General features: G+C 43.9%; 1 protein-coding gene across 1 annotated transcript in view; it reads left to right on the top strand.

Annotated features, from left to right (window-relative positions):
• Positions 1 to 1,199: 1,199 nt before the first annotated feature.
• The window catches only part of btr30 (bloodthirsty-related gene family, member 30), an 18,248-nt gene continuing 3,200 nt past the window's right edge, over positions 1,200 to 16,247 (top strand). The window contains exons 1-6 of the mRNA XM_079590789.1: positions 1,200 to 1,884; positions 6,781 to 7,440; positions 8,424 to 8,519; positions 12,950 to 13,183; positions 14,734 to 14,899; positions 16,236 to 16,247. The exon at positions 16,236 to 16,247 is cut by the window's right edge and continues 60 nt beyond it. Of these exons, the coding sequence (XP_079446915.1) occupies positions 6,790 to 7,440; positions 8,424 to 8,519; positions 12,950 to 13,183; positions 14,734 to 14,899; positions 16,236 to 16,247 (1,159 nt within the window). The 5' untranslated portion in view covers positions 1,200 to 1,884; positions 6,781 to 6,789. The remainder of the gene's footprint in view (positions 1,885 to 6,780; positions 7,441 to 8,423; positions 8,520 to 12,949; positions 13,184 to 14,733; positions 14,900 to 16,235) is intronic.

The raw sequence follows: 16,247 nt of genomic DNA, 5'->3' as shown, positions 1-16,247 counted from the left end.
ATATCTTCTTATTAAACTGTCTGGACACTGTCAAAGTTCTCAATGCTTCGGTTTGAAGGTAGGGACCTTCATTATGCTACCGTGTTAGTGTGGGGCTATTTTGAGCCTTGTTAGTGGTATTAACAAGCGATTTTTATTTGTCATTACTCCACGCCCCATATACTAGCGTTATACTAGCGTTATAGGCTAAACTGTTTTTAGAGATAAAACTATTTACATTCGATAATCATGAAAACAAATCTCAGATAACGGTTGACTAGGTAACAATGTGTAATTAGACCAAAGGTTCATTTTGCACCGGAGTTCTCCTTTAACAAACAAACTACAGCTAGTCCAAAACGCAGCCGCTCGAGTTCTTACCAGAACCAGGAAGTATGACCATATTAGCCCCGTTCTGTCAACACTGCATTGGCTGCCTATTAAACATCGTATACATTTTTAAATATTGCTGATCACTTACAAAGCACTAAATGGTTTATCTCCGTCTACTGCCATCTCAAAACTCCGGCCAGTTAATAATAGCTAGAATATCAGAATCGACTGCCGGTGGTAGATCCTTTTCCTATTTAGCACCAAAACTCTGGAACAGTCTTCCTACCATTATGTTCCAGACTCAGTTCTGTAATTATGATCCAGACTCAGTTCTGTAATTATGATCCAGACTCAGTTCTGTAATTATGATCCAGACTCAGTTCTGTAATTATGATCCAGACTCAGTTCTGTAATTATGATCCAGACTCAGTTCTGTAATTATGATCCAGACTCAGTTCTGTAATTATGATCCAGACTCAGTTCTGTAATTATGATCCAGACTCAGTTCTGTAATTATGATCCAGACTCAGTTCTGTAATTATGATCCAGACTCAGTTCTGTAATTATGATCCAGACTGCATCACCAGTCGGACTGTAGATTGATATCTTCCAGAATATTTAATTCATCCTTATCAGCTGTGTTGTATTTTCCTTCTCCGCCTCTGCTGGAAGGCATTTAAACATCAGTTTCTCTCGTGTCTTCTCTGTCTCTCACACACACACACACACACACACACACACACACACACACACACACACACACACACACACACACACACACACACACACACACACACACACTAGTTCAGCCTGTCAGACTCACTTGACGGCTTTCATTTCAAAGGAAACACGTTTATCGGGACAAACTCACAGCACCGCGAGCAGACGCTGAGAACACACTCACTGGACGCTGAGAACACACTCACTGGACGCTGAGAACACACTCACTGAACACACACACTGAGAACACACACACTGAACGCTGAGAACACACTCACTGGACGCTGAGAACACACTCACTGAACACACACACTGAGAACACACACACTGAACACACACTGAGAACACACTCACTGAGAAAACCCACGCTGAGAACACACTCACTGGACGCTGAGAACACACGCTGAGAACACACACGATGAGAACACACTCACTGGACGCTGAGAACACACACGCTGAGAACACACTCACTGGACGCTGAGAACACACACGCTGAGAACACACACGCTGAGAACACACTCACTGGACGCTGAGAACACACACGCTGAGAACACACTCACTGGACGCTGAGAACACACACGCTGAGAACACACTCACTGGACGCTGAGAACACTCACTGGACGCTGAGAACACACACGCTGAGAACACACTCACTGGACGCTGAGAACACACTCACTGGACGCTGAGAACACACTCACTGGACGCTGAGAACACACTCACTGGACGCTGAGAACACACTGACTGGACGCTGAGAACACACTCACTGGACGCTGAGAACACACTGACTGGACGCTGAGAACACACTCACTGGACAACCACAACAGAAGCGAGTCAGAAACACATTCAGCAACGGTGAGTGATTACATGCTTGACTGTATTCTCATAATAAAGAAACTCGTGTTCTGTTGTTGAAAGCTGGTGTTACACAAGTTTAAATCAAATCATGATCACAGTTCTCTGCTGAATCCAGTTCATGTTAAATCAGTTCATGAAGCGTCTGATATTCAGCTGTACTGTAATAACCTGCTGTCAATCATCCACGCGAGAGTTTGGTTTGGACAGAATGAAGAGCTCAGGATAAAACACACTTCATCATCAGAGCCGTTCTGCGCTGACACACACCGGCTGTCTTTAAAACTAAACCTGCTAACTGACTGCATATTACAAACTGGACCTTTGAGGATGCAACGCAATTATTATATGAAATGACATGAAATGCCTTTTATGTGCTGTATGTTGCAACAATAATTATGCAACCTCACTAAAGCTCATCCAGACATTGTTCAACCTGACTTTCAGCATTTTACAAAATGTTTGTGCGGATGACCTTTGTTCTGAGATATGTGCACATCTAATTTATGATGATTACGCATTTATAAGCAGACACTCCTGCTGAAAAGACCAGCTTACCGTTTCCATACTGGTTCCTGCTGGTTTAGTCTGGTTCCTGCTGGTTTAGTCTGGTTCCTGCTCATAGAATTATAAAGTGGTCAAGTCACCTTCATTTGTATGAATATAGAGTTTCACAGCAGCTTTACAGAGATCACAGGAGATCACAGTAACAGGAGATCACAGTAACAGGAGATTACAGTAACGGGAGATTACAGTAACAGAGATTACAGTAACCAAAGATTACAGTAACAGGAGATTACAGTAACGGGAGATTACAGTAACAGAGATTACAGTAACCAAAGATTACAGTAACAGGAGATTACAGTAACAGAGATTACAGTAACAGGAGATTACAGTAACAGGAGATTACAGTAACAGAGATTACAGTAACAGGAGATTACAGTAACCAAAGATTACAGTAACAGGAGATTGCAGTAACAGGAGATTACAGTAACAGGAGATTACAGTAACCAAAGATTACAGTAACATGAGATTACAGTAACCAAAGATTACAGTAACAGAGATCACAGTAACAGAGATTACAGTAACCAAAGATTACAGTAACAGGAGATTACAGTAACAGGAGATTACAGTAACAGGAGATTACAGTAACCAAATATTACAGTAACATGAGATTACAGTAACCAAAGATTACAGTAACAGAGATCACAGTAACAGGAGATTACAGTAACAGGAGATTACAGTAACAGGAGGTTACAGTAACCAAAGATTACAGTAACATGAGATTACAGTAACAGAGATTACAGTAACAGAGATCACAGTAACAGAGATTACAGTGACCAAAGATTACAGTAACAGAGATTACAGTAACAGGAGATCACAGTAACCAAAGATTACAGTAACAGAGATTACAGTAACAGAGATTACAGTAACAGAGATTACAGTAACAGAGATTACAGTAACATGAGATTACAGTAACAGAGATTACAGTAACAGAGATAACAGTAACCAAAGATTACAGTAACAGAGATCACAGTAACAGAGATTACAGTAACCAAAGATTACAGTAACAGGAGATTACAGTAACCAAAGATTACAGTAACAGAGATCACAGTAACAGAGATTACAGTGACCAAAGATTACAGTAACAGAGATTACAGTAACAGGAGATCACAGTAACCAAATATTACAGTAACAGAGATTACAGTAACAGAGATTACAGTAACAGAGATTACAGTAACAGAGATTACAGTAACATGAGATTACAGTAACATGAGATTACAGTAACCAAAGATTACAGAAACAGAGATCACAGTAACAGAGATTACAGTAACCAAAGATTACAGTAACAGGAGATTACAGTAACAGAGATTACAGTAACCAAAGAATACAGTAACAGAGATTACAGTAATCAAAGATTAACAGAAGATTACAGTAACAGAGATTACAGTAACAGAGATTACAGTAACAGAGATTACAGTAACAGAGATTACAGTAACATGAGATTACAGTAACAGGAGATTACAGTAACATGAGATTACAGTAACCAAAGATTACAGTAACAGAGATCACAGTAACAGGAGATTACAGTAACCAAAGATTACAGTAACAGAGATCACAGTAACAGAGATTACAGTGACCAAAGATTACAGTAACAGAGATTACAGTAACAGGAGATCACAGTAACCAAAGATTACAGTAACAGAGATTACAGTAACAGAGATTACAGTAACCAAAGAGTACAGTAACAGAGATCACAGTAACAGAGATTACAGTAACCAAAGATTACAGTAACAGGAGATTACAGTAACAGAGATTACAGTAACCAAAGAATACAGTAACAGAGATTACAGTAATCAAAGATTAACAGAAGATTACAGTAACAGAAGATTACAGTAACAGAGATTACAGTAACAGAGATTACAGTAACAGAGATTACAGTAACAGAGATTACAGTAACATGAGATTACAGTAACAGGAGATTACAGTAACATGAGATTACAGTAACCAAAGATTACAGTAACAGAGATCACAGTAACAGAGATTACAGTAACAGAGATTACAGTAACCAAAGATTACAGTAACAGAGATCACAGTAACAGAGATTACAGTAACCAAAGATTACAGTAACAGGAGATTACAGTAACAGAGATTACAGTAACCAAAGAATACAGTAACAGAGATTACAGTAATCAAAGATTAACAGAAGATTACAGTAACAGAAGATTACAGTAACAGAGATTACAGTAACAGAGATTACAGTAACAGAGATTACAGTAACAGAGATTACAGTAACAGAGATTACAGTAACATGAGATTACAGTAACAGGAGATTACAGTAACATGAGATTACAGTAACCAAAGATTACAGTAACAGAGATCACAGTAACAGAGATTACAGTAACCAAAGATTACAGTAACAGGAGATTACAGTAACCAAAGATTACAGTAACAGGAGATTACAGTAACAGAGATTACAGTAACCAAAGATTACAGTAACAGAGATTACAGTAATCAAAGATTAACAGAAGATTACAGTAACATGAGATTACAGTAACCAAAGATTACAGTAACAGAGATCACAGTAACAGAGATTACAGTAACCAAAGATTACAGTAACAGGAGATTACAGTAACAGAGATTACAGTAACCAAAGATTACAGTAACAGGAGATTACAGTAACAGGAGATTACAGTAACCAAAGATTACAGTAACAGGAGATTACAGTAACAGAGATCACAGTAACAGAGATTACAGTAACCAAAGATTACAGTAACAGGAGATTACAGTAACAGGAGATTACAGTGACCAAAGATTACAGTAACAGGAGATTACAGTAACAGGAGATTACAGTAACAGGAGATTACAGTAACAGGAGATTACAGTAACAGGAGATTACAGTAACAGGAGATTACAGTAACAGGAGATTACAGTAACAGGAGATTACAGTAACAGAGATTACAGTAACAGGAGATTACAGTAACAGGAGATTACAGTAACAGGAGATTACAGTAACAGGAGATTACAGTAACAGGAGATTACAGTAACAGAGATTACAGTAACAGAGATTACAGTAACAGGAGATTACAGTAACAGGAGATTACAGTAACAGAGATTACAGTAACAGGAGATTACAGTAACAGAGATTACAGTAACAGGAGATTACAGTAACAGGAGATTACAGTAACAGGAGATTACAGTAACAGGAGATTACAGTAACAGGAGATTACAGTAACAGGAGATTACAGTAACAGAGATTACAGTAACAGGAGATTACAGTAACAGGAGATTACAGTAACAGAGATTACAGTAACAGAGATTACAGTAACAGAGATTACAGTAACAGAGATTACAGTAACAGGAGATTACAGTAACAGAGATTACAGTAACAGGAGATTACAGTAACAGAGATTACAGTAACAGGAGATTACAGTAACAGGAGATTACAGTAACAGGAGATTACAGTAACAGGAGATTACAGTAACAGGAGATTACAGTAACAGAGATTACAGTAACAGGAGATTACAGTAACAGGAGATTACAGTAACAGAGATTACAGTAACAGAGATTACAGTAACAGAGATTACAGTAACAGAGATTACAGTAACAGGAGATTACAGTAACAGAGATTACAGTAACAGGAGATTACAGTAACAGAGATTACAGTAACAGGAGATTACAGTAACAGGAGATTACAGTAACAGAGATTACAGTAACAGGAGATTACAGTAACAGAGATTACAGTAACAGGAGATTACAGTAACAGGAGATTACAGTAACAGAGATTACAGTAACAGGAGATTACATAATTAATTAATTTTCCCAAGAACAAAATTAAACTTCATTCACAGAGAACTTTTTTTATGGCTCCACTGACAGATATTAGTTCTTGTTTTAAGCCCAAACTCACTTCAGTTGATGACTTCAGTCCAAATGAGTTTTTACTATTGGTTTATTCACAATGTGAAGTTTCTTGCTGATTGGTAATAAACTGAGTTGCTGACGGTGGATAAATGAGTGTGTCCTTCCTCCCTGAAGTGTTGTATATGTGCTGTCAGCTGGCTAATCTTGGTGTGTGTGTGTGTGTGTGTCTGTGTGTGTGTCTGTGTGTGTATGTGTGTGTCTGTGTGTGTATGTGTGTATCTGTGTATCTGTCTGTGTGTATCTGTGTCTGTGTGTGTGTGTATCTGTCTGTGTGTATCTGTGTCTGTGTGTGTGTGTATTTGTATCTGTGTGTGTGTGTATTTGTATCTGTGTGTGTGTGTGTCTGTGTGTTTGTGTGTATCTGTGTGTCTGTGTGTGTGTCTGTGTGTATCTGTATCTGTGTGTGTGTGTGTGTCTGTGTGTGTGTGTGTATCTGTGTGTGTGTGTATCTGTGTGTGTGTGTGTGTGCAGGATCATCAGATGGAGGGCGATGTCTCCTCTGAGCAGGATCTGAGCTGCTCCATCTGTCTGGATCTCTTCCTCCAGCCGGTCTCCACTCCCTGCGGACACAACTTCTGCCGGGCCTGCATCGGGGGCTACTGGGCCTCGGGCGCCGGCGCCGGCTCGGTGTTCTGCTGCCCGCTGTGCAAGCGCGAGTTCCAGGAGCGGCCCGAGCTCAGCATCAACCGTGTGCTCGCACACATCACACAGAAGTATAAAGAGATGCGGTACGGCGGGCCTCCCGAAGCCAGAGTCTCTGCCGGAGCCGGTCCCGGAGGCGCTACACCCGGAGCCGGTCCCGGAGGCGCTACACCCGGAGCCGGTCCCGGAGAGCTGGTCCTGTGTGACGTGTGCAGCGGCGTGAAGAGACCCGCCGTGCGCTCCTGCATCACCTGCACCGCCTCTTACTGCGAGCTGCACCTGCTCCCGCACCAGAACACACTCTTCTACTCCTCACACCGGCTCCTGGACCCGCTGGAGGCCCTCAGGGGCCGGACCTGCCCCGAACACGGCCGCCTGCTCGAGGTCTACTGCCGCACCGACCAGAAGTGTGTGTGTGCCATCTGTGTGCTGGAGGAGCACCGCACACACACCACCGTCTCCGTGCAGACGGAGCGCGCCAGCAAGCAGGTGCTGCTCCTCACACACACTCACCTCTACAGATGAAGCGCTGTGGGGATCGGCTCGCGTATCTAACCCGAAGTGAAAACATTAAATTCTGTATCAAAATTTAAGACAAGTAGTTTTAGGCTTGGTTTGCAGGGAATTACAAACATGCGCACATATATTCAAACGCACATAACTATAGAATAATTCTTGATGCGCACGTGAGCGCCAGTGTTTCTCACAGGTTCAGTGTAAAGTCTGTGTAGAGAGAACGCTGTCGTCTTAGCGGCCCCTAATTTAATAACTAATGATCCTTTCGACGGAAGTCAATCAATCAAAACTAACTTTAGCTGGAAAATAATTTTTTATTTTAAAATAAAATTTATTCAAGAACCGCTATAAAGACAAACAATCTGTTACCTTACATTATACGTTTATCTCTGTAAAGCAGCTTTGAAACAGTCCACACTGTTAAAGCGCTGTATAAATGAAGATGACTGGACACACTCACAGACACCAAACATGTGATGCTTACGGCTGTTTACACGACAACGGCATCGTGGGTGCTTGAAAACGCAAACTTTTGAGAACAGGGTTTAAAGTGCCAGTTTTTGTAAACGGTCTCCGTGTAAACAGCATTAGCCTCCGCCTACATGACTCCGGATACACTGGAAAACTGTGTTCTCACTTAAAAACGCTCTCCATCCACACTAGCGTTTTTTGTAAAACACAAACTTCACCTTCACTGCGCAAGCGTAACATGTTGGGTCTAAAACGCTAACACTGTTCTGGTGTGTTACCGCAGGACTGATGTGAGTGGATCTGTCATCTGTGCAGGACTGTGATATGAAGAGTGTGTGAAGTAATAAGTTAGCCACTGTGTGAAAGTGAACAGCACAATACCGCTATCAACATGAACATCTATTGGTGCAATACTGGTCACATGACCTAACTTGCGTCATCGGTTAAAGACCTGCGTTCTGAAGAGGAGTGTGTTCTCTCCGCAGAGACTCCTGGGTAAAGCAGAGCTGGAGCTTCAGACGAGTATCGACCGCAGAAAGGCTCAGCTGACGGAGATGAAGAACAAACTACACCACCTGCAGGTGCACTCCAGTCAACAACACACACACACACAACACACACACACACAACACACCACACACTGCAGACACACAACACACCACACTCCAGAACTCCAGTCAACAGCACACACACACACAACACAACACACAACACACTGCAGACACACAACACACCTAACTCCAGAACTCCAGTCAACAACACACACACACACAACACACACAACACACCACACACTGCAGACACACAACACACCACACTCCAGAACTCCAGTCAACAGCACACACACACACAACACAACACACCACACACAACACACAACACACCACACACAACACACTGCAGACACACAACACACCACACTCCAGAACTCCAGTCAACAGCACACACACACACACAACACACACTGCAGACACACAACACACCACACACTGCAGACACACAACACACCTAACTCCAGAACTCCAGTCAACAACACAACACACACACACAACACAACACACACAACACACCACACACAACACACCACACACTGCAGACACACAACACACAACACACCACACACTGCAGACACACAACACACCTAACTCCAGAACTCCAGTCAACAACACAACACACACACACACAACACACCACACACAACACACCACACACCACACACTGCAGACACACAACACACCACACTCCAGAACTCCAGTCAACAGCACACACACACACACAACACACCACACACAACACACAACACACCACACACAACACACTGCAGACACACAACACACCACACTCCAGAACTCCAGTCAACAGCACACACACACACAACACAACACACCACACACAACACACTGCAGACACACAACACACCACACACTGCAGACACACAACACACCTAACTCCAGAACTCCAGTCAACAACACACACACACACAACACAACACACACTGCAGACACACAACACACCACAATCCAGAACTACAGTCAACAACACAACACACACACACAACACACCACACACAACACACCACACTGCAGACACACAACACACCACACACTGCAGACACACAACACACCACACTCCAGAACTCCAGTCAACAGCACACACACACACAACACAACACACCACACACAACACACAACACACCACACACAACACACTGCAGACACACAACACACCACACTCCAGAACTCCAGTCAACAGCACACACACACACACAACACACACTGCAGACACACAACACACCACACACTGCAGACACACAACACACCTAACTCCAGAACTCCAGTCAACAACACAACACACACACACAACACAACACACACAACACACCACACACAACACACCACACACTGCAGACACACAACACACAACACACCACACACTGCAGACACACAACACACCTAACTCCAGAACTCCAGTCAACAACACAACACACACACACACAACACACCACACACAACACACCACACACCACACACTGCAGACACACAACACACCACACTCCAGAACTCCAGTCAACAGCACACACACACACACAACACACCACACACAACACACAACACACCACACACAACACACTGCAGACACACAACACACCACACTCCAGAACTCCAGTCAACAGCACACACACACACAACACAACACACCACACACAACACACTGCAGACACACAACACACCACACACTGCAGACACACAACACACCTAACTCCAGAACTCCAGTCAACAACACACACACACACAACACAACACACACTGCAGACACACAACACACCACAATCCAGAACTACAGTCAACAACACAACACACACACACAACACACCACACACAACACACCACACTGCAGACACACAACACACCACACACTGCAGACACACAACACACCTAACTCCAGAACTCCAGTCAACAACACAACACACACACACACACACACACACACACAACACAACACACACACACAACACACACTGCAGACACACAACACACCACACTCCAGAACTCCAGTCAACAGCACACACACACACAACACAACACACACTGCAGACACACAACACACCACAATCCAGAACTACAGTCAACAACACAACACACACACACAACACACCACACACAACACACCACACTGCAGACACACAACACACCACACACTGCAGACACACAACACACCTAACTCCAGAACTCCAGTCAACAACACAACACACACACAACACACACACAACACACACACAACACACACACACACACACAACACACCACACCACACACAACACACTGCAGACACACAACACACCACACTCCAGAACTCCAGTCAACAACACAACACACACAACACACCACACACTGCAGACACACAACACACCACACACTGCAGACACACAACACACAACACACCACAACACAACACACCACACACTCCAGAACTCCAGTCAACAACACAACACACAACACACCACACACTGCAGACACACAACACACCACACACTGCAGACACACAACACACCACACACTGCAGACACACAACACACCACAATCCAGAACTCCAGTCAACAACACAACACACACACACAACACACCACACACAACACACAACACACCACACACTGCAGACACACAACACACCACACACTTGCAGACACACAACACACCTAACTCCAGAACTCCAGTCAACAACACAACACACACACACAACACACCACACACAACACACCACACACCACACACTGCAGACACACAACACACCACACTCCAGAACTCCAGTCAACAGCACACACACACACACACAACACACCACACACAACACACAACACACCACACACAACACACTGCAGACACACAACACACCACACTCCAGAACTCCAGTCAACAGCACACACACACACAACACAACACACCACACACAACACACTGCAGACACACAACACACCACACACTGCAGACACACAACACACCTAACTCCAGAACTCCAGTCAACAACACAACACACACACACACACACACACACACACACACACAACACAACACACACACACAACACACACTGCAGACACACAACACACCACACTCCAGAACTCCAGTCAACAGCACACACACACACAACACAACACACACTGCAGACACACAACACACCACACACTGCAGACACACAACACACCACAATCCAGAACTACAGTCAACAACACAACACACACACACAACACACCACACACAACACACCACACACTGCAGACACACAACACACCACACACTGCAGACACACAACACACCACACACTGCAGACACACAACACACCACACACTGCAGACACACAACACACCTAACTCCAGAACTCCAGTCAACAACACAACACACACACAACACACACACAACACACACACACAACACACCACACACAACACACTGCAGACACACAACACACCACACTCCAGAACTCCAGTCAACAACACAACACACACAACACACCACACACTGCAGACACACAACACACCACACACTGCAGACACACAACACACAACACACCACAACACAACACACCACACACTCCAGAACTCCAGTCAACAACACAACACACCACACACTGCAGACACACAACACACCACACACTGCAGACACACAACACACCACACACTGCAGACACACAACACACCACACACTGCAGACACACAACACACCACAATCCAGAACTCCAGTCAACAACACAACACACACACAACACACACACACAACACACACTGCAGACACACAACACACCACACACCGCAGACACACAACACACCTAACTCCAGAACTCCAGTCAACAACACAACACACACACAACACACACACACAACACACACTGCAGACACACAACACACCACACACTGCAGACACACAACACACCTAACTCCAGAACTCCAGTCAACAACACAACACACACAACACACCACACACTGCAGACACACAACACACCACACACTGCAGACACACAACACACAACACACCACAACACAACACACCACACACTCCAGAACTCCAGTCAACAACACAACACACAACACACCACACACTGCAGACACACAACACACCACACACTGCAGACACACAACACACCACACACTCCAGAACTCCAGTCAACAACACAACACACACAACACACCACACACTGCAGACACACAACACACCACACACTGCAGACACACAACACACAACACACCACAACACAACACACACTCCAGAACTCCAGTCAACAACACAACACACAACACACCACAACACACCACACCACAAACAACACACCACACCACACAGTGTGTGTGTGTGTGTTGTGTGTGTGTGTGTTTCAGAGCTACTCAGATTCACTCTGATGTGTGTGTGTGTGTGTGTGTGTGTGTGTGTGTGTGTGTGTGTGTGTGTGTGTGTGTGTGTGTGTTTCAGAGCTACTCGGATTCACTCATCTGATGTGTGTGTGTGTGTGTGTGTTTCAGAGCTACTCTCAAGCCGAGCTGGCGGAGCTCGAGCAGCTTCTGTCTGACGTCACACACTCCGTGCATCGCATCCGGGCGGAGCTGGTGGGCGGAGTCGAGCAGAGGAGAGAGGCTGTGATTGGCCGAGGGCAGAGCATCGTGTCCGCGCTGGAGGGGAAGTTAGATGAGCTGCAGGAGCGCAGGGCTCGACTGGAGGCTCAGGCCGTGTCCGACGACCACATCGGCTTCCTGCAGGTGCAGACCCGACCGGTCCCGACCGGACACAGCCCTAACCCTAACCCTAACCCTAACCCAACCGGACACAACCCTAACCCTAACCCTAACCCGACCGGTCCCGACCGGTCAAAACCCTAACCCTAACCCGACCGGTCCCGACCGGACACAACCCTAACCCTAACCCTAACCCTAACCCATCCGCAGAGTGACATCAAATCAACGTTTCAAACTAACAATATCTAAACTTTGACAAAAAGTAGTAGATCAAAATCCACAACCTAATAATTTATTCGTTTTTATGTTTAAACACAACTATAGAATTTACTTCTGCTTTTAAAACTTTATATAGTTACACCATAGCATTACAGATGTTTTTCAAAATGTATTATTTTCAATGGGAAATCTTTTTCATAATTATTAATTAGTAACATGAAATTCTCTCAAAATAAAAAATAAAAAATATTATTGAACAAAAAGATATAACATTCATTTGACTGAATCTGACACTTTTGAGCATGAACAAGAGAAGTGTGACTGAAAAACACCAGAAGGTTAATCGAGATATAAAAAAGTTAAGTGATTTTGCCCTTAAAACAAGAACTAATATCTGTCAGTGTCAGTGGAGTCAGAAAAATAAACTTAATCAAAGGGTTAAATTATTATTAGATTATTATTAGAATTAGATTATTTTTCTAATTCCACTGACAGATATTAGTTCTTGTTTTACACAAACTTACTTCATTTGATTATTCTTTTTCAGAAAACAAAACTTAATATCTTCAGTCATTTCGCTTCTTCTCCAGTAAATGTCTTGATTTAAAGGGATAGTTCACTTTGAAATTAAATGTTGGTATGTTCTAGCTTACCTCAAGGGCATCCAAGATGTCGGTGTCTTTGTCTCCGCAGTATTTTCAATTTTGATATTTTTAGGTCAAACCGTTCTTGTCTGACAGTCATATCATGCAGGTCTACGGTCACTGTCTCAAAGAGCACGCACAGAGTCCAAATTAAACAATTCCCCATCGTAAGTGCACACTGATGGCCTAAGACACGAAACGAGCGTTAGATTTCGCATTAAAGACATTCGTTCCAATGAACTGCCGTAGCCAAGGCGACATCTAGTGTATACATCTATGCACCAGTCTGCGCACACGTCACACACCAGGATGCGCTCGCGCCCTCAGATCACTTGGACGTGGCTGTGTTACAAGAGGTAAAAATTATATAAATACTGTTCGCTTTCTCACACAAACCGCTCGTTTCGTGTCTTAGGCCATCAATGTGTACTTACGATGGGGAATTGTGTAATTTGGACTTCTCTGTGCGTGCTCTTTGAGACAGTGACCGTAGACCTGCATGATATGACTGTCAGACAAGAACGGTTTGACCTAAAAATATCAAAATTGAAACTACTGCGGTATATTTGATCAGATATTATAACTGTAAGATTACTTTAGTGTTAAGAAGGCTGCGCTTACCGTCTCTGTTCCTCTACATGAGGCATACAGCGTGTGTTGGGTTCTCCAGCTGTAGTCCAGGCCTGACCGAGGGTGTGCTTCTGCCGGCAGAGCTTCGAGGAGGCCCGCGGGCCGCGGCGTCAGGAGGAGGAGGAGGAGGAGGAGGAGGAGGAGGTGTCGCTGCGCTTCTCGCTCGGGGACGTGAAAGCCGCGCTAGGGGAGATCCGGGAGCGCCTCGACGACATTCGCTTCGGGGAAGTGCATTACAGACACTCCGGTGAGTCGGGTGCCAACTTTCTGAAATGTTCCGGTCGGTGACATGACATTTAATCCGACAACATTTTAAGGAAGTGTAGTGCAAATATCTTTATATAACCTAATTATACTTCCATTATAGTTAACGTTCTTTCCAGTGCAAAACAATAATACATAAAAAAACAGCTAATAAAGAAAATATAATATATATATATTAGCTGTTTTTTTATGTATTATTGTTTTGCACTGGAAAGAAAATATTGCACTCAAATACTGCATTCAAGCAATACAACACCTGTGTATATGCACATGGGAAATCTCACAGAAGCAAGTAACCCTCCACTAAGCTCACTGTGCAGATATTTTCCCAGTCAACTCTATATTTTTTGTGCTCTTCTCCGCCGGCTGCTCGGAGGTAACGTTAGTCACTTTTACATTTCCCGCTGTTGTCACTTGTCGTGATCGTCGATACATGACTCACAATGACGGAAACGACCAATGAAAAGTGCATTCTCTGATGATGTTCCAACCCTAACCCTAACCCTAACCCTAACCCTAACCCTAACCCTAACGCGACGCTGATCATAGACACACAGGGACATTAGCATCTACCGCACACACCGTCTGCTTCTCTGATCATAGCCTACACATGTCTTCGTTCAGAGTCTGACATATATTAGAAGCTATGTGTGTGTCTGTCATGGATTTGCACTGAATTCTCAAAAATACGGAACAAAGTGCGTTCCGTATCGGTTCAGGAACAAGACTTTTATGTGTCAAACACAGGACGGTTGGCAACACGGTGCGCATCATTCATGTGTTCTCTGATCCGCGCAGCGTCATGTCAGGACCGATGATGATCTCGCTTCTCAACACTTCTGCAGCTTAGACCCGGTGTCAGAGTTTGCGTTCTCGGGCACCGAACACTGGTGTGTGTGAATGAATGTCCAGAACACGTTACAGTTTCTGTTCTCTGTTAGAACGGTGTTGTGTCAGCGGCCGCTAAGTTAATCACTAATGATCTTTACAACGGAAGTGAATCAATCAAAACTCACTTTATCTGGACAATAACTTTATTCTAGATCTGCTGTAAAGCCTGAACACTCTCTGTTGGTAAAAGCGATGTAATGAAGGTTTGTGTGCGTGTGTGTGTGTGTGTGTGTGTGTGTGTGTGTGTGCGTGTGTGTGCGTGTGTGTGTGTGTGTGTGTGTGTGCGTGTGTGTGTGCGTGTGTGCGTGCGTGTGTGCGTGCGTGTGTGTGTGTGTGTGTGTGTGTGTGTGTGTGTGCGTGTGTGTGTGCGTGTGTGCGTGCGTGTGTGTGTGTGTGTGTGTGTGTGTGTGTGTGTGTGTGTGCTTCAGGGCCCACGCTAG

The sequence above is a fragment of the Phoxinus phoxinus genome, assembly GCF_949152265.1.
Source record: "Phoxinus phoxinus genome assembly, chromosome: 19".
Classification (NCBI taxonomy): domain Eukaryota; kingdom Metazoa; phylum Chordata; class Actinopteri; order Cypriniformes; family Leuciscidae; genus Phoxinus; species Phoxinus phoxinus.
This window is presented reverse-complemented; position numbering and strand designations above follow the sequence as displayed.